Source organism: Erithacus rubecula, assembly GCF_903797595.1.
Source record: "Erithacus rubecula genome assembly, contig: scaffold_112_arrow_ctg1, whole genome shotgun sequence".
NCBI lineage: Eukaryota > Metazoa > Chordata > Aves > Passeriformes > Muscicapidae > Erithacus > Erithacus rubecula.
In genome coordinates this window covers 272,925-299,437 of record NW_027636279.1, presented here as the reverse complement: position 1 = coordinate 299,437, position 26,513 = coordinate 272,925, and the positions used below count along the sequence as shown (strand labels likewise).

Sequence of the window (26,513 nt, the reverse complement as noted above, 5' to 3'; positions counted from 1 at the left end):
AGGATAACCTCTGAAGCGAGTAGAAATGGGAATGCAAGTAAATGCTTCTACCATTCGGCCAGAATGTGCACCATTTCTCAAAACTCCTTTTGTGGAATGGACTACTTGGCTTCAAAACTGTATGCCCTCTAGCTGTAAGAAAGAGAGAGACGTCACTGGAATATTAGGAATAAGATTGGGAGTTTTAAACCAAATAGATTTGGAGGTGTCAATGAACAAATTGACTGTGATGGGAAGTGATTTAGTTAATTTACAACAGTCTTTGCAATCTTCTTTATTAGCACCATGTAACAATCATTGGAAACTAGCCAAAATATTACCAAAATGGGAAAACATAGAAGAGCAGGACCATGAAGTAATAATTAAAGCCCCAGGCACAGCTAGTGCAAGCATTTCTCTGGCTCTTGGATGTACTCAAGCACAAATGTAGATGCAGTCAGCGGCTGCTGCAGTTATCAAGGAAGGTGAGCAAGGAATATTCCCTGCTGAAATTCTTAAATTTGTTTGGGATAATGCCTCTGAAATGGAAAGAGAGCTTCAACCTTGGTGGGTTTTGGTTAATATTACCTATAACCCTGAGACAAATACAGTGACAGCTTTTGTTTTAACTATACATAATGCATCTGTGAGCTTAATACACCCAATAGTTGCTCTAGGACTAAATCATGAAGGGACTGTACTGTATCCTTCTGAACATAGAATGTGGGCACGAAAAGTTGAAGGAAAATGGCAGGCCATTAACCTAGAGCCCTGTTCTATGAGAAAACAATTGGGATATATATGTGAGGGAACTTTAAAAAATGACAAAGATACTTGCCTGGACATGGACCAAAGCATTTGCCACTTTGAAATGCATCTAACCAACCAAACAACTTCACTTGTGTATATAGGACAAGGTTGTGTCTGTCTTAAAACAGCATATCCCACCATAACAATAGACAATCAAATTGTGAATGAGACTTAGTTCAATTTATGTGTTTGCAATTTTGCTAAAATCAAAGGATGCCAATTTTCCTATCAGGCACCTGTAATATCACATCAGTACATAAAGGCAAACCTGGTTACTGTGCAAGAAATACTGTGTGCGCCTATAGGTATGAATTTAACTTTAGTCATTCAGCTACTGAAACACCAGGAATTAAGAAAAATTTTAAAAGAGATTCAAGATGCAGGGAAAAGGACTTTGATCATGATACACCTTAATATAGAGACCACAAAAGGGGTTTTTTAATGAGTTGAAGAACATCTGTCTCGTCATTGGTGGGATGTGCTATTTGGATGGTCACCAACTGCAACTGGTTTGCTTAGTGCCTTAATTCACCCAATCACTGTGCTGCTTATTTTAGTTAATGTAAGTTTGCTCTTGTCTATTGCTGTACTTCTTGGGAATTGGAAGTGTCCTGGTTTCAAAGACAGGGGTCTGCCAATAAAGGCAGAAGTTTTCCTTTGAAATAGAGATTTTAATTCCACTCCAAGTATTATAATTGTTTGAATCAAGAACTCTGAGGCAGAGATAAGACATTAGGAATAACCGCTCTTTTACTAATACCTCTAACCATACAAGCAGAAAAAACAGCAGTTGTTAAAATTACCAACAAAACAGACCAGATAACTTGGTTCCAGTCCTTTCTTTAGCTGCAAGCACACTCTCTCTGCACTCGGTCCCAGTCCTGCAGAATGAGCAAAGCCCAGCAGCAGCAGAGAAGTGGGCGGGAGAGGAGGCAGGAGGGGGCGGCAGTGGCCACGATGGTCTCAGGTGGGAGCGGGCTGGAGAGGGCAGCTCCTCACTCACTGTTTGGGTTCTGGTGGTGTGTTGGTTTCACGTGCTTGGCGGGAGGGTGGTTTCCCCTCAGGGGAAGCTCCACATGGACCGGGAATGGAGGGGGCTGTCCCGTCTCTGGGGACTTCTCCTGTGGGCTGCTGGCTCCAATCAGAGAGCTGATTTGGTGCTGGACAGCTCGGGAAACCAATGCAAAGATATTTCGCTTTCACAAATCACAGTGGATCAAGTTCTGGGGGGCTTTTTCAGCTTCCGGCCTCCGGAGAAGTGGGGATCCCCGGCCGGAGCCCCGGCCCGGCTCCGGGCTTGTTCTGGGGCCCAGCCCAGCCTCTTGGCCAGGCACCGGCTCTGCCGGGGGCCCAGCTCAACACCGGCTCTGCCGGGGGCCCGGCTCGGCTCAGCTCGGCTTTCCATGTGCTAGAAGAGGCCTCCAGCTTTTTCACTATCTGGACACAATTTTAACTTCTTAATGCCTAAATAAGATTCTCAGTCTCCTGAGCTCCCCTAAATGAGAAGAAATAAAGCATGGAGACTACAGAGGTCAGTGGAGTGAAGATAAAGTTCCTGATGGGAAGAGATTGAAAAGATGCAACTGATAAGTAGCTGAAAACCTTTTCGTGGGGCTATGAGGGAATTGTGACTTCACTAAAATTCCTTTAAACTGTGAAATATATTTGGGGAGGATGTGTGCTTAAGATGACGACTTTTTTTTTGCCTCAGGAAATTGAGCTCTTTGTTTTGGGACTGGAATATGAACAGAGACATTTGATAGAGAAGGAGATGAAGAGGATTTTGGTTTTTAGCAGCCTGCCTTTAAAAGTAGCACCCCATGTGTGCATCGTATCCCATATACACGGCTCTGGAAGGACTCTGGGAATTAGAGGAAAATTCATTGTTCTGTATGTCACCGGCAGATGCACACTCTGAAGGTGAAGACACCCCCTAAGTCTAAAACAGAAAAAGGAACTTTTCCCTCTTAAGTGAACTGAAATGATTATTTGAGTGGATAACTGACTGAAGTGTTCTCTGTATGCAGTTATTTAAGAAATGTGGAATGAAGGGAGGAGGGAATAATCTAAGAATCTTTCTTCTTGTGCATTTTTGTGTGTTTTAAGACTACATTGTCTTTACTCCTAAATCCTATCTCTAAAGGAAATTAAATATTTAAAATTGGCAAACCCTCTAGTCACACCGTGACAGGTGGTCAGCTGAGTCCTCAGAGGTAGGAGGCTGTAGCAGGGAAGATGCAGGGCAGGTGATCGCAGACCGTCTGGCTCTCCTGTGTTTGGCCTCATGGCTGGAGACGGGGAGGGGGGAGGGTGTGGGGGGTTCCTCCACTTGGCTCCGCTCTCCGAAAACATGAGTAACCCCTCCGGAAGCCACTCCCACCTACCCCTTTTGTCTAGAGTCGTCAAAGATCTTGGGTGTAACCCGGCAAATTCCGTTAGCCTGATAATGGGAAAAATTCTTTAAATTGACACAGTAATAGAAAAACATTCAACCCCCAAGAGGAAGATACTACAAGTGGCAGACTTAGCATCGCTGTCAAAGGCATATGACTTGTTTTTAAGAGATCACTGCCATGAGTCTTAGATAGATGAAGAGAAATCCCCATATTGAGTAAAATAAAATACTCATTTCAAAGAAGAAGTGGGGAATGAAACACTAATATTAGAAATATTAGAATTTTAGTTAAAAGTTAGTTATTTACTAGAATTAATTAAAAAGTAAATTGATAGATAGACGTTGCTGAAAATAAATAAAAGTTAGAAATTAGAAAGAAAACCTGGCTTGAGGTAGTTATCTGAATCTTAAATAATTATTGTCTGTCATCTTATGTTCTCTCAGCTGTGCTTACAATGGGAAAAGATGAAACTAGTAAGCAGACCCAAAGAAACATAGACAATGCAAGCAGAAACCCATTCTTTAAAGAATTGGACTATCCCCAGAAATCATTTGTACTCTCATTGATAGAAAAGGTTGAGAGTTCAGGGCAAGGAAGACTCACTTTACTTCCTCCTTTTAAGACCCCTCCCCACAAAAAATGACCCCAGACTTAATTTAGAAGTCAATCATTCATGCTTAATGGCTATTCAAGCTAATTACCATAGGAAGTGGAGATGGAAGGGGCTCTTAGTATGAATATGCATCTGTTTAAGTCTTTTGTCAATAAATAGACTCTCTGATCACCTGGGTTTTGCAGTGCGTATTAGAGGATTACCTTACGCTGCTACCCAGCGCTGAATGAACATACACTTTCTAACTTTAGATTGTTAAAGAGTGTTTTGTCCATCACAGTTGAGTATCACTATTAGACCAATACTCTTATTTTGGTAGATCACCAGGGCATGTGGAACCCAGTATCCATGTGACACAGCACAGCCTCATGAAAACATGGGGACAATTGTCTTGCAATGAAATCTCATGGAAGGAAGTGTCAATTGTGAATGTGGCATGGCCTCATGGAACCCAGGTGCAAGCAGGACCATACTATGACTCATGGAAGCAAGGGGCTATGAGACACAGTAGGGCCCCATGGAACCAAGTGACCATTGTGACTCCATGGAATCTCATGGAACAAACTGTCAGGTGTAACACAGCAGAGTGCCATGAGACACAGGTGCCTCTGGGACACTGACACTGCTCATGGAACCAAGTGTCCATTGTGACACACTAAGCCTAATGAACACAGGAGACCATTGTGAGGCAATGGAATGTCGAGAACCCAAGGCTGCATTGTGACACAGAGAGACCTCATGGGACCAAGGAGACCATTGTGAGGCAATGGAATGTACTGGAAGAACAGGTAAATTTTCAAGACAGAAGGGCCTGATGGAACCTAGGTGCCAATGGGACATTTCCAGGGCTGGTGCAAGCAAGTGTCCATTGTGACAGAGCCAGGCCTAATGGAATACATGAGAACATTGTTACCTAATGGAATCCCATGGAAGCTTTATAAAACCAAAGTGACCACTGTGAAGCAATCAAATCTCAAGGAACCAAGGGTCAATTGTCACCATATCAGGTTCTCAGGAAACTAAGGAGAGCATTGTGACACAGTGAAATCTCTAGAAATCAAGGCTTTATTTTGACAAAATGGAGCCAAATAGGAGACAAGAGCCACTGGGACACTGCCAGCTCTTGTGGAATCCAGTGTCCATTGAGACAGAGGGCAGGTCATGGAAACATAGGGAGTGTTGTAATGCAATGGAATCAAAGGACAATTCAGAGAGGGACAGAGAGGGGCCAGATGGACCACAAGGGCAAGGAAAATTTTGACAGGTACAGTAGAAACAAGACACCATTGTGGCAGATCAAGGCCTCATGGGGTGTGGGAGAGCTCTGTGTCACAATGGAATCTCATGGAAACAACAGTCAATTGTGATATGGCACGGCCTCCTGGAACCCTTTTGCCATTGGGACACTGCCAGCTCTTGTGGAATCCAGTGTCCTTTGTGACACAGCACAGCCTCATGGAAACATGGGGACCATTGTGATGCAATGAAATCTCATGGAAGCAAGAGTCAATTCTGAAAATAGCCTCATGGAACCCAGGGGCAATTGGAACTGTGCCATGGCTTGTGAAAGCAAGGGGACATTGAGACACAGTGGGGCCTCATGGGACCCAACAGACTGTGGGGCCAAAGTGCAGCATCACAATGGTTTCCTGGCTTCCATGAGTCCCTGCTCTGTTTACAATTAACATTTTGTTCCCCAAGATTACATGGTGTCACTGTTCTCTCCTGTGATTCACTGGGCTGTGCTGTGTCACAGTGGACACTTGCTTCCTCCAAGCCTGGACATGTCCCAGTGGCACTGGGTTTCCATCAGGCTGCACTGTCACAATGGGACTTTGGTTCCATAAGAATCCATTGCGTCACAATGTTCTCCTTAGTTTTATGAGAGCCTAATGTGTTGACAATTGATCCAAGGTTTCTTGGGATTCCATTTCATCACAGTGGTCTCCTTGGTTCCATCAGGCCCAGGTTTGTCCCAACAGAGCCTTGGTTACATGGGTTTCCAATGCATCACAATGATCTCTTGCATTCCATGAGGCCCTTCTGGGTCACAGTGGAGCCTTTGTGCCATGCTTTTCCATTGCAACACAATGATCTCCATTATTCCATGAGGCCTTGCTGTAAAACAGTGAGTACTTGGTTCCATGAATTTCCATTCCATCCATTTCCAAGGATTTCTTGCATTCCATGAGGCCCTGCAGTGTTGCTATGGAGCCATTGTTCCATGTGTTCCCATTGTGACATAATGGTCTCCAGCGCTCCATGAGGCTGCGCCATGAAACTGTGGACACTTGGTTCCATGAGATTCCATATTGTCACTGTCAGGAAAATCCATAAGCATCACAGGTTTATGTCCAAAAAGGAGACAGAGCACACCTTCAACTTTATTCTAATAAAGTGAGAGAGTTCACCTGGGTACAGGCCCACCGTGCTTTCTCTCTCGAACTTCCAGAGGGTGCAGCCTCCCTTTATCCTAGACTCCCAGCCACATGTTGCCCTCTTCCTTTACCCACTGCCCAAGGTACTAGGAAGGCACGGTCTTCCCAATCCGTGTACCCCATATTCCCCCTTGAACCTGGAATTTCCCCCCAAATTGAGAAGTTCAGTTTTGTGCAGACCCTTGTCTATTTCAGGAGCCAAGCTGTCTGGGCCTGGTAACAAACCTGTTGCCCAAAGTCAGTAGAAACATTATAACCCATTTCAAAGGTCTTAACGCCCATCCCTTCACCCATCAAATGATTTGTAAAGACATTAGCACACATCTTTTCTCTCAGATTGATGTTTCCTGTGCTGGTGACATTCTTTTAAGCCCAACCTTCAGCCTGTAAGGAAAATGAATCCACAAACACCAGAGGTTGATGTCCAAAAAGGAGACAGAGGAGTCCTTTTTGCTTTACTCAAATAAAGGGAGAGGCCATGGGGCATTCCCCTGGGATCTCCCAAATTTTTGGAGGACGCAGCCTCCTTTTCATCCTATTTTCCTGGCTGCATTTCCCTCTCTCTTTCCCCCATGGCTGAGGTACTTGAGAAGCCCAGACTTGCCAGAACACCTGACGCCTGAGATTCCTCTCTAATGTATAACCCTCCCTTTTAATTTTTAATTCTTGTAGAATTCATAGTTTCCACCCCCCCACCCCCCACCCCCCCCACCATTGCTTCTTTCATGTTCCGATATCCAATTTCATTTACTAGCATACTTACAGGTTTTTTGTAAAGACAAATCTCTTTTCCCATTCATCAATCAGTGGAATGCCTCCCATTGTTTCTTTTATCTCTTAGTGCTAACTCTATCTACCAACAGATCTACAGCTTTTTTAAAAAGACAAATGCAACATTCCTCTCAAGCCTGACCTCTCTGCTGTTGCACTTCCATGGACAGAGGTTGTTGTCTCTTCCTCCTTCCATGGACAGGCTGGTGTTCAGCCATCTCCAGGACAGCAGGGCCCCAGCCCACAGCACTGTGACCTGGGAAGACAAAAACCATGACTCCAAATGTCTGCTTCTCCTCTTTCTTCCCAGGCATTCGGCCCTGCCAGTGAGGTATTCTGTTGGGTGCCACAGGAAAAAGGAGATCACTGTGACCCTGTGGATAACATGGAACCAAACATCCATTGTGACACTACAGAACCTCACGGAACCAAGGAAATCCCTGTGACACTGTAGGGTTTAATGGAACCAAGAGTTCATTGTGACACAGCGGGGCTGTGTGAAGCCAAGGAACCATTTTGACACTGTGAATCCAAGAAGACTCTAGTGACATTGGGAAAAACTCATGGAACCAAAGGTCCACTGTGACATTGTGGGGCTTCATGAAACCTATGGGTCACTGTGACACTGAATGGCCTTGTGGAACCAAGGAGACCATGGTGACACTGTGGGGCTACATGGAACCAAGGATTCAATTTTGACACTCAAGAATCTCATGGAACCAAGGGTTTGTTGTGACACTAAGACCATTGTTGAGAGTACAGAATCTCAAGGAACCAAAAGTCAGTGTGACAGATCAAGGTCTCATGGAAGCAAAAAGAGCATTGTGACACTGTGCAACCCCATGGAAGCAAATATCCATTGTGACACTACAGAGCCTCACAGAACCAAGAGTCCATGGTGATAAAAAAAGGCCTTGTGGAATCAAGGAGCCCAAAGGTCTAAAAAATTCCTTTCATGGTTCTGCCTTGGGAAAGGGGAACCTCCTCCAGCTTTGGCTGCCACACTAATTGAAAGTGTCTTTTTTGAATGAGGAAATTCAAGAGTTTTAGATTGCTTAAAAAAGAGAGGGAAAAAAAGGGGGGGAAACTTCTTTTTGGCTGTGTGCAGCATGTTCTCCAAACAAAGCAGGCCCCAGGTGAGTGTGGACAATCAGGAGGAGGTTGGGGAATGTGCAGGAAGTTTGTCCAAACTGGGTCAGATCTCAAGGCACAGCTTCTCTGATCTGACCAGACCTCCTGAGGAGAGACGCTGGATGAACACCAATCACAGAATGCTGCAATCAACTCTGCTCTAAAGTGAACAGAAATAAAAGACATCCATTAAAATAGGAATGTGCATTTCTTAGAAGCTCTTTGACATATTTCTCGTTAACTCTATTAGGAAACCTTCCTAATGAACTGCACCAGACCAGAGGGAATTCAAGGCAGAGCCATGGTTTGTCAGGACTTGCTTGATCCCAATGAGCCCCATGGAGCATTTGGTGCTGAGCCCTTGAACCTCAGGGCCTGAGAGGAGCTTGCACAAACCTTTCCAGGAGTCAAAGTCAGAAGAAAAACTCAAAGTGTCTCATAGCATTAATGGGACCCACTGATGTCCATCCCCAACACAGGCTCCTCATGAACTCCTTGGAGGAGAAAATTGGAGTCCAGGATTGACCAAAAACCTCTCAGAGAGTCAGAGAGGAAAGGAATATCCTAGGTACCTTTAAAACCTTGAGTATCTCAAAGTATTAATGAGCCCCAGTGTGCATCAATAAAAAGCTCTCAAGGGACTCCTTAAAGCAGATAATTGTGGCCATGACTGCATAAACTACTTAAAGAGTTGGTGTCAAATGGGAAACTCCAAGTACCTAAAAAAAATGGAGTACCTTGAAACATTACTGAGCCCCACTGAATATCATTACTGACAAAAGCTCTCAAGGGGCTGATTAAGCAGATAATTGGAGACCATGATTGCACGAAGCGCTCAGAGACTCAGTGTCAAAAAGTAGAACTTAAATTAACCCTGAGTGCCTTGAAGCAGTAATGAGCCCCATTGAGTTTTGTTACTGACAAATGCTCTCAAGGGACTAATTAAAGGAGGTAATTGGAGGCCATGATTGCACAAAGCTCTCAGAGACTCCAAGGCAAAAGCAAAACCCAAAGTCCTTTAAAAAACCTGCAGTCCCTGGGAGCATGAAGGAGCCCCCAGGGCCATTCCTGACCAAGGCTCCCCAGAGACTGGTCCCAGCACATCCCTGAGGCCACTGGGATGTGGGGGGGATGCTGAGGGCAGCACAATGGGTGACAGTGCCCAGCCTTGCTGGGGCTGTGCCAGGAGGCCCCAGTGGCTCAGGACAAGGTGTCTCCTCACAGCCCTTGGTGGCACAGACCCTGCTGTGCCCCAGGGCACCACGACTTGGCTTCTCTTTGTCCCCACCTGTCAGTTCTGCCTACAATTTCCTCCTCTGACTGGAACATGGGGACACTTCCACACTTCTGTTCCGCAGTGGGTCCCATTAAAACTTCAAGCAACTTTGGAGTTTTAATCTGTCTTGGAATTCTTGAGAGTTTTTTACACCTCCCTCTCAGGGACTGATGTTCAGGGTCTCAGCACAACCCCCCAAGGGGGTCATTAAAGTCATTGTGCTGTGTGTGTGCTGCTGAGCTGGGCTGGGCTCCTGGCGCAGAGGGTCACCTGAGCAAACAAGAAGAGCTTCAAAACCACATTTCTCTTGCTGAGCAGCTTTTCTCAGAGCCCAGCAGGGCTGGGGCACTGCCTGCAGCCACCCTGGGCACAGCACAGAGACAGAGATCTTCAATCAGCTGTTTCTGGGAAGATGCTCCTAAGTGGCTCGGGCAGAATCACTCCCAGCCCTTGACACAGGAAGCCTCTGGCTGCAGGACAAGGCAACTGCAGCTCCTGGAGTGATCTCCTAAAGCTGGAACATCCCAATGCCTACAGACTCTGTGAGTACATTCTCTGATTCTCTCTTGTCTAGAGCAGCCAGGGGTGCCCAGGGCTGTCCTGCAGAACAGGGTCCTGCAGCCCAGGGTGCTGTGCTGGGGCAGGGACTCTGCTGCCTGCCAGGGACAGCTCTCAGCCAGCCCTGGGAGCTGCTGACAGCACTGGGGAACAATGTCTGGGTGGAAGGAAAGAGCTCATATGGCCTGGAAGTGTTCTCCTTGTGTGGTTAGGATGCTGCATTATTCAAGACTTCTCCCAGCACGACATTTACTGCGGAACATTTTTAACTTAGACTATACAGGGAGCACAGCAAATCAGGGGCTGCATAAAAGGGAAAATCCTGCTATTTAATCTACTGCTCTCAGTTGCCTGGATGGAAATTGCACACTGATATTAATCTCTCGGTTCAGAATGAGAAAAATTTTAAAAAATTCTCTCAAATCTCAATAAAGTAGTCAGTGACAGATATCATCACAAGGTCCCTTATAGGGAGCATCACTGTGTCTTTTCCAGCCAGCTCAAGGCTGCTGTGATGTTGCCAACAGAGCCTGCAAGGACAGAGCTGGCCGTGGGCAGCGCCCTGTGCTGGGAGGGGTCTACAGAGCATAGCTGAGCTCCCAGGGCTGGGCTGGGCTCTGGTAGAAGTTGGAGGGCTCCTTCCCCACAGGGAAGCAGCTGCTGGCAGGGACAGCTCCAGGCAGCAGAGCCCTCGGCAGGCAGTGGGGAGAAAGGGGCCCCCAAGCTGGGCTGGGATACTTAGTCTCTCCAAATCAAACTATTCCATGATTACTTTTCTTACAGACCATTATGGCAAGACACAGCAAATGTCCAACAGCAGCTCCATCAGCCACTTCCTCCTGCTGCCATTAGCAGACACGCGGCAGCTGCAGCTCCTGCACTTCTGCCTCTTCCTGGGCATCTCCCTGGCTGCCCTCCTGGCCAACGGCCTCATCATCAGCGCCGTAGCCTGCGGCCACCACCTGCACACCCCCATGTTCTTCTTCCTGCTCAACCTGGCCCTCACTGACCTGGGCTGCATCTGCACCACTGTGCCCAAAGCCATGCACAATGCCCTCTGGGACACCAGGAACATCTCCTACTCTGGATGTGCTGCACAAGTTTTCTTCTTTTTTTTCTTTATGTCAACAGAGTATTTTCTTCTGACCATCATGAGCTATGACCGCTACGTGTCCATCTGCAAACCCCTGCACTATGAGACCCTCCTGGGCAGCAGAGCTTGTGCCCACATGGCAGCAGCTGCCTGGGCCAGTGCTTTTCTCTATTCACTGCTGCACACAGCCAATACATTTTCCCTGCCCCTGTGCCATGGCAATGCCCTGGGCCAATTCTTCTGTGAAATCCCACACATCCTCAAACTCTCCTGCTCCAAATCCTATCTCAGGGAATTTAGGCTCCTTGCTGTTAGTGTCTGCTTAGCCTTTGGCTGTTTTGTGTTCATTGTTTTCTCCTATGTGCAGATCTTCAGGGCTGTCCTGAGAATCCCCTCTGAGCAGGGACGGCACAAAGCCTTTTCCACCTGCCTCCCTCACCTGTCTGTGGTCTCCCTGTTTATCAGTACTTCAGTGTTTGCCTACCTGAAGGCCCAATCTATCTCCTCCCCATCTCTGGATCTAGCAACGTCAGTTCTGTATTCAGTGGTGCCTCCAGCCCTGAACCCCCTGATCTACAGCCTGAGGAACCAGAAGCTCAAGGCTGAAGTATGGAGAGTGGTGACTGGGGTATTTCACAAGCAATAAACTGCTGGCAAATTTTTGCAAAACACTTGGAATAAAAATAATTTTGACACATTTTGTTTGTTTCGTTTTAGAGGTTCTTTTGATTTGTTTTACATTTTTCATATTGTCCATTAAAAAATGTCATTATTTGTACTAATTCTCATTCAGTTTCTCTCTATCCTTCCTGTGGCGACAAGCTGTGTCAAGAGGGGCTGTATCTTGGTGGCTTTAGAGGGACTCAAGGATCTGCCAGAAAGTTTTCTTCAGAGATGCTACTTTTGTTCCCATCTCTGGAGCTGCAGCAGCAATGTCTGTGTGCAGAGCTGGGGCAGATCAGTGCTGGCACAGCAACTGTGCCCAGCAGCACCAGCACTTGGTATTGCCAGTGCTGCTCCCGTGCCACTGCCCCGCTGTCCTCCTGCCCCTCGTGTAGCTGCAGGGCCTGAGTGCTCTCAGGGCCAGGCACAGCCCTGGGGGTGGCAGTGCCGGGACTGCAGCAGGGACAGGCCACGGGCACTGCTGGGGCAGCGCTGACACCTCACGGCAGGGCCTGGGGGCTCCAGGCTCCTTGGCCAGGCTCTCTCCACAACACTTGGCCAGGCCAATGCTGAGCAGAGAAAACCCCCATGAGAAGTGCCAGGCTGGCCGTGGGCAGGCTGGTGGCAAACAGCATGGCTGGTGCTCTGCAAGGGCCCTGTAAAGGGGGAGAGCCTGGCAAGGAGCAGCACAGCAGGGGCTGATCCATCCCCACTGTGCTGGAGAGCACAGAGCAGCGTCCCAGAGCGTCCTCATGCACCTGCCAACAACATCCCCCCTCTGCAGCCCTGGCCTCTCCCCCAGCTCACACAGGTGCTGCATCCTTGCAGGCACAGACACGGCAGCACTGGCTCAGGAGCCCCTGTTTGCACTGCACAGAGCAGGCGTCAGCACCCCCATGGTTCTGCTGTGGGGAGATGGAGCTGAGTGAGCACAAATGCCATCAGCCCCTGGGGCCAGCAAGGGCTGGGGGACACAAGGGAAACCACTCAGATTTGTCATAGCCTCTGCAGTCAGGCAAAAAGTTTGTTCCCATGAGCTGTGAGTTTTCAGTCCCACTGCAGACACTCTTGCTCAGAGCCACAGCTGCCTTTTAGCCACCCCCACACAATCCTGAGCATTTCCTTCAATTCACCTTTGCTGTCTTTCCTCATTCCTAATCCATATTTCTGTCTCTTTCCCCATCCTTTCACCTCCCCTGCAAACAGACCATCCTGATTTTGCCATTCCTCTATGGCTGCACTTCCCATTTCAGTTCCCGAGTTGTCACCGTGGGAACATCTCTTGGGGAGCAGGATCATCCTACAAGTGCTTCAGGAATTGTCTGCAGGCTCCTGCAGTGCTTCGTGCTGCTCCCTTGCCAGAGGCACCACAGGCCAGGAGGGCACATCTGGGCTGCTGTGTCTGGGTGTGGGGCTCCCTGTTCTGGGCAGTGAGGAGGGGCTGGAGAGGCTCTGCAGGACTGACAGGATGGGCTTTGGGGCTGCGTGGAGAAGCTGAGGGACCTGGGCTGCTGGACCTTCTGAAGAGGAGGCCCAGGACTCATCCTGCAACTGCTCCAGGGGTGGTTTCAGAGAATCACAGAATAAGCCAGGCTGGAAAAGTCCTTGAAGATCATCAAGTCCAACCTGTGCCCGGACACCACTTTGTCTCTCTGAGCTTTCTCTTCTCAAGAATAAACATCCCCAGCTCCCTCAGCCACTCCTCAAAGAACTTGTGTTCCAGACCCCTCATCAGTCTTGTTGCCCTTCTCTGGACATGCTCCAGCTCCTTTCATGTCCTTCCTAAATTGTGGGGCCCAGAACTGGACACAGCACTCGAGACGCAGCATCATAAGTGCTGAGCAAAGGGGAAGAATCACTGCCCTGCTCCTGATGCCCACAGCACTGCTGAGCCATGCCAGGTGCCATTGGCCTTTTTGGCCACCTGGGCACTCTGCTGGCTCATGTCCAGCCTGCTGTCCATCAGTGCCCCCAGGTCCCTTTCTGCCTGGCTGATGTCCAGCCACTCTGTCCCCAGTCTGTAGCACTGCAGGGTTTGTTGTTTCCACAGTGCAGGACCCAGCTCTCAGCCTTGTTAAACCTCACCTTGTTGGATTTGAGTCCTGAATCCTGCCTGTCCAGGTCCCTTTGTAGAGCCCTCCTACCCGCCAGCAGATCCACAATCCCACACCAGCTTTATGTCAACACAGTTCCAAGGTCCTTTAAATTGCCATAATGGTCTCCATGAGTCCATGAGACTTCCTAGTGTCACAATGTCCCTTTAGTTCCATGAGACACCTGAGTGTCACAAAGTCCCTTGGATTCTTGGTCCTCGCAGTGTCACAGTAGATCCTTGGTTCCATGAGGTCTCACAGTGCAGCAATGCTCTCCTTGGTTCCACAGTGTCACAATGGCCTGCTGGTCCCAAGGGGTACCACATTGTCAAATATGTTTCCTTCATTCCATGAGTCCCTGATGAGCAGCACTGGCCCCTTGGTTCAACGGGTCCCTGCAGTGTCACAATGGCCCCATAATTACACAAGGTCCTGCTCTGTCACAATGCTCTGCATGGTCCCACAAGGCGCTGCAGTGTCACAGCGGCCTCTTGGTTCCATGGGGCACCACAGTGTCACAATTATTCCCTTAGTTCCAAAAGTCCTTGCAGTGGAACAATGGCCCCTTGATTCCATTGGCCCCAGGCTCTCACAAATTTCTCCTTGGTCCCACAGTGTCACAATGGCCCCTTGGTTCCACAAGGCCCTGCAGTGTCACAGTGGCCTCTGTGGTTCCACGAGGACCCAGGGTGTCACAATGGACTCTTTGCTTCCATGTAGCCCCACAGTGTCACAGTGGCCCCTTGGCTCTGTGGTGCCATGTTGTACACAGTGTCACTCTGGTCCTCTCAGTTCCATGATGCCCTGCAGTGTCACAATGTTCCCTTGCTTCCCCAGGGCCCTGCAGTGTCACAATCATCACAGAATCACCCAGGCTGGAAAAGACCTTGGAAAGCATCCAGTCCAACCTGTGACCCAACAACACCTTGTTACCCAGACCGTGGAACTCAGTGCCATAGCCAGTCTATCCTGAAACACCTCCAGGTACAGTGACACACCCACCTCTCTGCGCAGTTCAATGCAATGCCCAATCACCCTCTTAGTAAAGAATATTTCCTAATGTCCAGCCTAAACCTCTCCTGGTGCAGCCTAAGGCTGTGTCCTCCTGTCCTGTTTCTGTTCCTTGGGAAAAGAGCCCGAGTCCCATCTGGCTGCACTCTCCGGTCAGGGAGTTGTAGAGAGTGATGAGGTCTCCCCAAGCCTCATCTTCTCCAGGATAAACATCCCCAGCTCCCTCAGTCACTCCTCACAGGACTTGTGTTCCAGACCCCTCACCAGCCTTGTTGCCCTTCTCTGGACACGCTCCAGCCCCTCCAGGTCCCTCCTAAATTGGTAGACAACAACTGGACACAGCACTCAAGGTGCTGCCCAACCAGTGCTGAGCACAGGGGAAGAATCATTGCCCTTCTCCGGGTGGCAACTCTGTCCCTGATCCATAAAGGTTCTAGGGGTGGGATGAGGGAAATGGTGGGGAGGGTGTGGGGACAAAATCTGATCAATTGCTGTGTCAGCCATGAAGGGTCTTGATTTTCATATCAGTTCAGACTGCATTAGAAGATGCTGGGGGTCACAATCAATTTGACATGGCTGATATCAATCTATCAACAGGAAAAGACAACAGGACAAAATTGTTCTCTCTGTATTGTTTTCAATATAGTATATTTACTTGGAATACACTTCTGAAATCTTTCTAATTAACCACAGAAAAATTGAGAATTGAAATAATTCCCAGGGGCTTTTTTTGTACTTGTGTTTTGAACAAATATTTATGAACCTTTGTCACTGAATTCCTGAACTGAGGAGCTCAAGAAAGAAGAGGCCTCTGGAAAAGTAAAATTCATCAACAGCCTCCAAGTGGCTGAGGATCCATCCTCATCAGAGCAGGAATGAACAGAAATGGGCACAGCTTTGTGGCTGCCCCAGCTCTGGAGGGCCTCAAGGCCAGGGGTGTTGTGCTGGCCTGGGCAGATGGGATGGCAGCAGGGGCTGCAGAGCTCTCAGGAGCTCAGGGAGAGGGGAGCAGGGCACACAGGGAGCCTCCTTTTGCCTTGGCCAAGCAGCTTCTCATTCATCACCCCAAAGGGACACACCCACTGACCACTCACACTGACCACACTCAGTGTACCCAGTGACCACCCCCACTGACCACAACCAACTGACCACATCCTACTGACCACAACCCTCTGACCACACCCACTGCAAAGACACCAATGCGCACACCCCACAGACCACACCCACTGACCACCCAACTGACCACACTGCCACTGACCAAAACACTGACCACCTCCTACTGACCACTCCCACTGACCATGCCACTGACTATCCCATATGGCAACACCCACTGATCAGACCTCACTGAGCTCCCATACTGACCACAACCACTGATCAAGCTCAATAAACACACTCACAGACCACCTCTGCATACCATGCCTCAATGACCGTAGCCCACTGACCGCAACCAGTGACCACAACCAGTAACCACACCTATTGACCACAACAACTGACTGCACCCACTGACCACATTCTTTGCCAAGACACCAACGCCCACACCCACTGACCACACCCACTGACCACACTCACTGGCCACACCCACTGACTATAGGTACTGGCCACACACTGCTCACTGCCCTAATGACCATACTTCCACTGAGCACATCTCAATGGACCACACCCCAATGACCCCCAAACTGACCATACCCCAACTGAACATAACCACTGAACACTCTCATATCCAAGAAACCAATGCCCACACCCCACTGACCACACCCACTGACCACACTCCACTGACAAACTGACCATACCTTCACTGACCACACCAACAACCACATCCCCTGACCACCCAACTGACCACCCCACCCAACTACCTAATTGACTACAACCACTGACCACAACCACTGACCACTCTTCAATGGCAACCTATCTGACCAAATCCTCTGGCTAGAACTGCTTACCACACTCCCTCTGACCACCTGCACTCACCACCCCCAGTGACATCCCAACTGACCACACTACCACGGACTACCACAGCTACTGACCACATTCCACTTCGCACACTTCCAGCACTGATCACCCCAAATGGCCGCACCCACTGACCAGGACCCACTGACCACTCCCACTGTCCATACCCACTGACCACAATCCACTGATTGCGCAACTGACCAAGCTGAGCACCCAACTGACCATACCCTGACTGACCACATGCTGCTAGCCACACCAACTTGCCACCCCCATCACTGAACACACCCACTGACCACACCCACTGCCCAGACACCAAGGCCCATACCCCACTGACCACACCTACCAATCACACCCCACTGACCACCACAAGGACCACTGCCCACTGGCCCCAACCACTGATCACACCTACTGACCACCCCACTGACCACACCCAATGGTCACCCCACTGACCACAATGCAATGACCACCCAAGTGACCACATTCCTACTGACCTCTCCCACTGACCACACCCCCACTGATCACCCCCACTACCCACAAAGACCACACCAAGTGACCATCCCTCACTGACCAAATCCACCAACCACACCCACTGCTCACACCCACTGACCACACCAATGGCCACACCAATGACCACATCCCTTGATCACGCAACTGACAATCCTCATCCGGTTACCCAATTTACCACATTCACTGACCACACCCACTGACCACAGATAGTGACCACACCCACTGACCACACTCACAAACCATCTCCGCTAACCACACCCCAATAACCGCAGCCCACTGAGCACACCCACTGCCTACACGCCACTGTCCACACCCTTTTCCCAAAACCAGTGACCACACCCCACTGACCACACCCACTGACTGCACCCACCCTTCACCCTAACTGACCACAACCAGTGACCACACCCCTATGACCACACTGACTATGAAGACGCCAATGCCTACACCCCACTGACCACATCCACCGAATAGCAACTGACCACACTGCCACTGACCATTCTGCCACTGACAACAAACACTGACCACCTCCTACTGATCAAACCCACTGACCATGCCACTGACCACACCACTGACCACCCCCATTGATCACAACTACTGACCACACCCAGTGAACACACCCATTGCCAAGACACCAATGCCCACAGCCCACTGGTCACACCCCAATGAATTCTCCCACTGACCACACCCACAGTCCACTCCTACTGACCACAATCCACTGGCCACCCAACTAACCACACCATGACTGACCACAGCCATTGATCACATCCACTGACCACCCCAATGACCATGCCCACTGACTGTACGCACTGACCACACAACACTGACCTCCCCCAGTAACCGCAAAAACTGGCCACATCCACTGACCACACCAACTGACCATATCCACTGACCACCTCAATGACCACACACACTGACCACGTCCATTGACTGCCCTGACTGACTACACCTACTTCCAGGTCACCAATGTCCACACCCCACTGCCCACTCCTGCTGATGACACCCACTGACCAAACACAATGACTACCCCACTGACCCAACCATATGGTCCTGAGAAATGACCACACCCACTGACCACATCCTCTGACCACTCTACCGCTGACCACAACCACTGACTACCCTGCAGTTTACCCTTAATGACCACACCCCACTGATCATTGCCACTGACTGCACCCATTGACCACTACCCATGGCCACACCAACTGACCACACCCAGTTACCAAGCCCCACTGACCTCCCAACTGACCACATCCACTGACCATAGCTATTGATCACATCCCACTGCCCACACACAATGACAACACCCACTGGTCACACCCACTGACCACACCCACTGAGAACCCAACTGACCTCACCACCACTGACCACAACCACTGATCATAAACCACTGATCACACAGACTGGCTGCACCCATTGCCAAAATGCTCACACCCCACTAACCACCCACTGAGTACATCCCACTTACCACCCAACTGACCATACCTCCACTGAGCACACCCACTGAACACATCCACTCAGCCCATCCACTGACCACACTCCAATGACCACCCAACTGACCACACCCCCATTGACCACACCCACTGACCACACCCACTGACCACACCCACTGACCACACCCACTGGCCACACCTCACCAGCCACTTACACAGACCACACCTATTGGCCATACTCACTTCCCATTCCAATGAGCACAACCACTGACCACACTTCACTCCCCTCCTTAATGACCACACTTAGTGGCAACACCCACCAACCCACTGACCACTGCAATGACCATGGCCCACTGACCCCACTCACTGACCAAACCCACAGACAACACCACAGTGACCAAACCACTGACCACATCTCCACTGACCACCTAACTGAACACTCCAACTGACCACACCTATTACATCAATTCAGGTTGTGGTGGGAGACAGAGATCATACGAACCCTCAGTGATCCATATGACAAAAGCTTTCTTTATTGTTTGGGACTCTTCTTAATCGAGGGTTTGAATGTCCCAGATAAACACATGTGATTGGTTGGGGTCTTAACACAACCATTTCCCTGGCCAATGATGCATCTGCCCTTAAGGTTCAATGCACTGGCTGGGATCCTTTCTATGTGTTCAAATCCATCAGACCATCTCTCACACAGGGACCCTGTTACTTCTAGGCTGCTGTGATGGTTTGTAAAGATTCCCTGAAAATTTTCTCAGCCAGGACCTGGACAGCCTTCCATGGGCCTGACAAGGGCCAGTTAGTGTCTGATTTTTAATATTGAAACACTGTTACACTAACACAGGCCAGGGGTTTATGCAGAGAATCTCGAACGGGACGGGACTGCTGTGGAACGTTTCTCAAGCTGCTTTATTATTTTTTCTTTCTTCCCAAACATCAGTGTCATTACAAGGTTAGAACAGTAGGAAGATGCCAGCAGCTCATGCTCTCAGCAACAGCCAAAAAATAGTGACATTACAATGCATTTTGAAAGTTTTTTGACCAATCACAAAAGTAAAAGCATGATGACAATAGTTTCATCCAACCACTATAAGTGCATGTACCTTTGGTTAAAATAATACTTGCTTATTTTGAATACAATATCTGCTTGCGAGCCTTAAAATACAATGCACAGAGCTCCATTATTAAGCTTAGACCTTCCTAATATCTTGCTAGATATACTTTTCTGCAGCTTAGAGAGATATTCTAGCCAAGTGTTAATACATAGACCATTGCTCTATTTGTCCTTGCTTTCTACATGTCATATAACTTTTCTGCTGACATGCCTTATGCTTTCTGCTTAGCTCTAATTGCAGTTCTGTTGTCTCTGAGGCCTGCTTTATTGCAGCTTTCCCACAACCTTCTGATTTTAAGGATTCCCACATTACACCAATGAGAAAGGTTCTTTGTGAAACACACATGTAAAGGTGAATAAATGCTGAGCAAGTTCTCTTTCGCTTCTGGCCTCAGTACAGGTAACACCAGCCAGGCCCCTCCGCGCAGCCCACAGGCCTGGCCGGGCCTGGGCCAGGGCCGGGCTCTGACTCTGGGCCCCGTTTTCAGCAGGGGCCCCAATAGAAACGGGGAGTGGAGGCCCACACAGCTGCTAGGATCTTGGATTCCCCCCTGGCACATCCAGGGTGCCCATGGCTCAGCAGAACATCCAGCAGACATTCAAACCCTGCCCTGCCCTGGTCCGCGGGGCCTTTTTCCCACCGGGAGAGCGGCTCCGGGCGGCCGGGCCCTCCTGGGCAGCGCAGCCTGGGGCAGACACAGCTGGGCCCGTCCTGGCAAGGGACTCACCCTTCACTGCTGGGCAGGGGAAGGGAAACCCATCCGCCCGCGGCTGGAATTGAATGCAGCAAACACCAGAAAACAGCCATGCACCCAGAACAACCACCACTGATCTCTGGCTGGGCCCTTACGATCCCATCCCAGTCCCAGCTGGTCTGAAATGCTCCATCCCAATTTCTCCAGCCACTGCCTGAGCGAGATATTAACTCTTTCATTGCCCAGAATGAGACTTGCAGACACTTTGTTCTCTGTCCTGAGTGAAAGAACAGGACCAAGATGAAGATATGCACAGAAACAGTATGAAAACACCGAGGCCAGACAAAAGGAAGAGTCAGGCCCCAGATGAGGGAAAGAGGAGAGTCATGGACTGAAATTTCTCTTTTTAAGCTATGGAGAAGAGACTCATTTCCCTACAGCACAAAGAGATTACAGGTTTAATTGTAGATATGAGCAGAGGCATTTGTGCTGAAATGAGCAGATGTTGAAACAGTTGTGATCCCATAAGTTTGAATAAAGATGAGAGATGAAGATCCCTGCTTCCAACCAACAAAGAGAAGAAGAAAGACCTCTGTTTTCAAAGATGAAGATAGCTTTTGTTTGAACTGTTATAATGACAAAAGTGTGCCCCATAAGTTGATATGGTCTTCAATAATGTTATGGGAAACCTATTTAGCAAGAAAGGGATTTTTACATAGTGATATTGCAATATATGAATATAATGTAATTCGTGTAAGAATTATACAGTACTGTAGAATAAGCATTGTTTGTAGGAGGAAAATGATAAAGCTCAAAATGGACCACAGACAATAGGGACACAGATTGCTCAATCATGTCATTATAACATCCAACAAAAGCAGGACAGACCAAATTAACAACTTAATATACCTAGCTGTTGATGCTTGGATAGCAAGTAACGGACATGGCTCAGCTGAGGCCTTGTTAGCAGGCCATGAAAATGGCTCGTCTGAGGATTCAGGGCAAGAATCTAGCTGCTAAACTGCACGTGTTAGCAAGGTGAGACCATAGCAGCCTATTCATAAAATTGATACTACTGCAGCTAGAGGATGTGCGAGAAGGAAGAGATGGTTAGTTTGTTGCTACATAGAGGATAGATGCAGTAGGTTTGCTGCTAAAAAGCATGTAAACAGACTTAGCTGAAAAAGTAGAAGGGGTGGTCATCTCACTCTTGCAAGAGCCAATAGTAGGAGAGGCGTATGTACCTCAAACCAATGAAATTATGGCAAATATGCTTAGTCATTGTATTTTGGATTATAAATATAGCTGGTGCCTTCAATAAATGGAACTATGCTTTATCAATCGCATTGATTGGTTGCATATTTCCCTCGCCAAACTTCCCCCCAACACATATCTACTCCTTTCACCAGAAAAAATCTTGTCAACTGGTAGGAATTGCTAGAGACAAGGCTTTCAAACCAGTCCCCAGTATGATTAGCCCAATGTCCCTGCTTAAATCCATGTATGCTTGTATTAGAAGGAGTGAACTCTTCTAACTCCCTTGCAGCCTCCCATTTTTGTTTTACTAGCTCTTTAGGCAAGTCCTGTATGCCATTCCAAGTCTTTGTTATCAAATGTGTGAAGTGATGTTGCTGCTGTAGCAGCACCCTGAGTTCAGTGGGAACAACTCCAGAGCACTGGGTGCCACAGCAGTGGGCACGGTGAGAGACTCGCCTCCACTGCCACGGCCATCCAGTCACAGGGAGAGCAGCTGCTGGGGCTGCCCCCATTCTGCCAACAGCAGTCTGCCCCCAACATGTGGACTGTGTGGCCATGATTTTGGCAGAATGTGGAAAATGCATTGTTTGAAGGTATTTTCATGTTTTCTAACATCACCTGACCTGGAGCAGCTTGGTAGGCAGGATGCCCTGTGGACAGGGCCATGGCAGGGATGGGTGGCTGTCACTTGCACTGGCAGTGTCATTTTTCCAGGCAGGCTCCTGATACAGCTGCAGGGGAAGGCACCAGCTGCTGAATCAGGCCCAGGGAGGAGCAGCAGCAGCACATTGAGGAGACCCTCATCTGCAAAGAGCCCCTCACCCCCTTTGCTCCCCCATGGCAGCACAAGGTGATTCCACTGCAGGTGCAGGGCTGCAGCAGACTGGAGACTCCTTCAGGCAGGGCTTACTGCAATCTCGTTCATGCAGCTGTGCTGGGAGGATGTTGGCTGCAGCAGGGGTGTCCATGCCCAGGAATGCTGCTTGGCTCAGGGAGGCAGCGTGTGCACAAAAGCTGCATTCAAAGCACTGATCGTGAGCCCCCTGAGCCACTGGCAAATGCAGCAGCTCTTCCTCATTCTGTGCAAGTGAGAGCTCAGCCTTGGAGCCTGTCCCTGGGAACAGGGAAACACTCTGAGTGTTGTTCTGAATTTTCAGGGACAGTCAGAATGAGAATTGTTTTGAGCTGGTGTTGCAGTGTTGGGTTTGGGTGTGTCTGCAGGAAAGAAAGCAGGAATAAACCCCTGCCACAATGAAGGAGAACCTTTGAATGGTCAGTTTCCACCCTACAGATGCACTGATTATATTTGCCCACTAAATACTGGGGGCAGTGAATGAAGAGTGAAAAGCTTCTTTGAGGAGGTAGGAGAGATGAGACATGAAGAAATAATTTTGCTGATGCAGGAAAAGGGATCAGACCCACTGGTCCCTTGGCTCATGCTCAGTTCTACCAAATGAAGCATGATTCGTTTTAACCCCTCTGTTGGAGATTATTTCAGAAAAACCTGCTCCGTGCTATTTCCATTAAGAAAATTTTGAATTGTCAGGAAGCACTAAGATCAGAAATATTTTGAGGCAAATCCTGTTTATGTTGTGCTTCACTGTCTCTGCAATAAAGAAAGCAGGGAATAAACCCCTGAAGCAATGAAGCAGAGCAAAGGTGGAATATTTGGATGGTCAGTTTGTTTCCTAGTGATATTGGCCAACTAAATTCAGGGGTCATATCCTGGGGGGGTGCAATGCTTCTTTTACTGCCAACACCTGGATGTGTCCTAGCACTTTATTTGTTGTGAAGAGAAATGAACAAAATCCCCAGCCAACAAGCTGCAGCCCAGAACTGTGTTACACAGTATAGGCTATGAAGATTGTTATAGTATAGGCTATGAAGATTGTTATAGTACAGGCTCTGAAGATTGTTGTAGTATAGGCTCTGAAGATTGTTTTAGTATAGACTTCGAAGATTGCTTTGGCATAGGCTCCAAAGATTGTTACTGTAAACACTCTGAAGATTGGAAGTGAATAGACATCCATGTAAATACCTTCTATAGATTGTTTCATTATAAGGATTATTCTAAATAAACATGTTGTGAAAATGTTTTTATGGTCTTTATTAAATAAATACTATTTATTTTTAAAACCCCACTTCTCTTTGCAATTTGCAATCTCTACACCATTTGTGCATCGTTTTCACATCCCATTTCCTTCCTGCTCAACATCAAGCCCAGGGACAGCAGCACTGCTCTTCTCTCTTTGCCTACAAGTAGATATTCTCAAAACCTGACTGCAAAAAGACCTGAGCCACCTCCCTGATCTCACAGCTGAGCCTCTCTGGAGTTGGAATAGAAGGAGTATAAGGAATATAAGGAATATAAGGAATGTTTATCTGAACCATAATCACTCGCAGAGAAAGGAAGTGCAGCTGCTGAGGCACTGAGAAGCTGAGGAACATTTCTGTGCCCTGAGCAGGTTTTGGTGGCTTTGCTGCAGGGCCACTCCTGTCAGAGCCCCCTCGCTGCTGGTGACAGCTTTGCTCTTGGGGACACCACCCCAGGAACATGAGCAGGGCCCAGTGCTGGGCCAGTGGGACCCCTCTGTGCACAGGGACCCCCAGCCCTGTGGCCATGCCAGAACCCCCAGAAACACCAACTTCTGGCAGCTGTTTGCTGCCTGCTCTTTCCAGAAACTGAACCATCCCCTTCCTTTCCCATCCCAGGAAAATTCCACCTCTACCTCAGCCATAGATCATTTCCTACACCTCAATGAAGAGAAATGTTCTTCTGGACTTCCTTCACCAAAAACACCCCCACAGCCCCAGAAGAGATCCCAGGGCTATTGTTAAACCTTCCTCAAACACTGCACAGCACCCAGGACCATCAGCCTCCCATCTCTGTGGTTTAGGCTCCCTGCACTGCTCCTGTTCATCTCCTCCTCCTCCCTCCACAACTTTGGGAAGCACAGAGCTCCCAGGCTTTGGTAATTCCCAAGGCCAGTGCTGTCCATGGGGTGTTGGACACCCCCAGAGCTGATGCCCCCTGTGGTCACAGTGAAGGTGTTGGCTGCCACAGGAAGCCACAAAGCTGCTGAGGGTACTAGAGCACCTCCCCAAGAGTAAAGCTGAGAAAGTTGGGGCTGTTGAGGCTGGAGAGGAGAAGCCTGTGTGGAAACCTCACTTTGCGCTAAGTAAAGAGGCTGCAGGGAGGCGGGAGGGAGACTCTTCCTCAGGAACTGTAATGATGGGACAACGGGGAACGGGATCAAACTGAGAGACAGTTGGAACAGATTTGATGATGGGAAGAAGTTCTTTACTGTGAGGGTGGCTGTCCCTGACACAGGGACCTGTGTGGAGAGGCTGTGGGTGCCCCATCCCCAAGGACATCCAAGGCCAGGTTGGACAGGGTCTGGAGCAGCCTGGTGTGGTGGGAGGCTGCTCAGGTTGGAACCAGATGATCTTCAGGGTCTCTTCCAAGACAAACCATTCAAGGGTTTGATCATTCCATGGTTCCACCTCCCAGTGTGGAGTGCCCCTGAAACTTCTGTGACATCACAGCTCGCAGAGGGTTCCAGGTGGAAGGTCCAGGAGCTGGTAACCAGCACAGCAGACACTTCACCTGCTGCCAGCAGTCTGTTCTCACTCGCTCTTCGCTCTCTCCGTCGGTGCTGAGCTGCTCCTGCTGCCTGGACTTTTCCTGCTGCCTGGACTTTTCCTGCTGCCTGCATTGGAGCACCAACCCCAGCAGGATGAGCACTGCTGTTCCTGTGGAGGTACAGTGCCATCCCAGGGAGGGAACACCCCCACTGCCCGGGCAGGCTGCAGCCCTGTGGGCATGGATGCTGGGGGACAGGACCCCAGTCAGGTTGTGCTGCCTCATGCAGGCTGCCAGAGACACCAGGCAGAACGTGGAGCTGGAGATGGTGAAGGACAGAGAAGAAATGATGGAGGTGGACGTGGAGGAGGCTGATGAGAGCATGGAAGTCGATGAGAAGGACGACACCGAGGCCATGGAGGTCGATGAGAAGGACGACACCGAGGACATGGAGGTCGATGAGAAGGATGAGGAAGAGCCCATGATCCTGGGATGAGGACAGAGCCCCAGGAGCTTGACCAGCAGATGCTCCCATGCCCTGCCCACAGGCAGTGCCCAGGCCAGGGCTGGGTGGCCCTGCTCAGGGACAAGTCTCTGCTGCTTTCTTTCTTCCGGGGCTGTCAGGAATTATGGGCACATATGTGACCCCTCTGTAAATATGTTCTACATGTTAGAGGTTGTTTTGTATGTACGTTTGGAAGACAGCTTTTGTATCGGCTTTGAAGATTTTTACTGCGAAGACTTTGAAGATTGTTATTGCATAGGCTTCGAAGATTGTTACTGCATAGGCTCTGAAGACTTTATACTATAGACTATGAAGATTGTTGTTGCATAGGCTCTGAAGATTATTATAGCATAGACTTTGAAGACTGCTATAGTATAGACTTTGAAGATTGCTTTTACATAAACTGCAAAGATTGTTATAGTATAGGCTCTGAAGGTTGTTATAGTACAGGCTATGAAGATTGTTATAGTATAGGCTATGAAGATTGTTGTAGTATAGGTTCTGAAGATTGTTGTAGTATAGGCTCTGAAGATTGTTGTAGTATAGGCTCTGAAGATTGTTATAGTATAGACTTCGAAGATTGCTTTGGCATAGGCTTTGAAGATTGTTGTAGTATAGGCTATGAAGATTGTTG

The 26,513-nt window shown here is 48.8% G+C and overlaps 1 protein-coding gene and 1 pseudogene across 2 annotated transcripts in view; both read left to right on the top strand.

Annotated features, from left to right (window-relative positions):
* Nucleotides 1–26,513, top strand: part of LOC306815274 (olfactory receptor 14I1-like) — a 269,530-nt pseudogene that overhangs the window by 78,622 nt on the left and 164,395 nt on the right. The gene's annotated exons all lie outside the window — the stretch shown is intronic.
* LOC306815272 (olfactory receptor 14J1-like) lies at nt 9,854–25,870 on the top strand (the record flags this gene model as incomplete). Its single annotated transcript, XM_079331862.1, has 3 exons — nt 9,854–9,956; nt 10,756–11,672; nt 25,664–25,870. The coding sequence occupies exons 2-3, from the start codon at nt 10,779–10,781 to the stop codon at nt 25,868–25,870; spliced, it is 1,101 nt and encodes a 366-aa protein (XP_079187988.1). The 5' UTR covers nt 9,854–9,956; nt 10,756–10,778.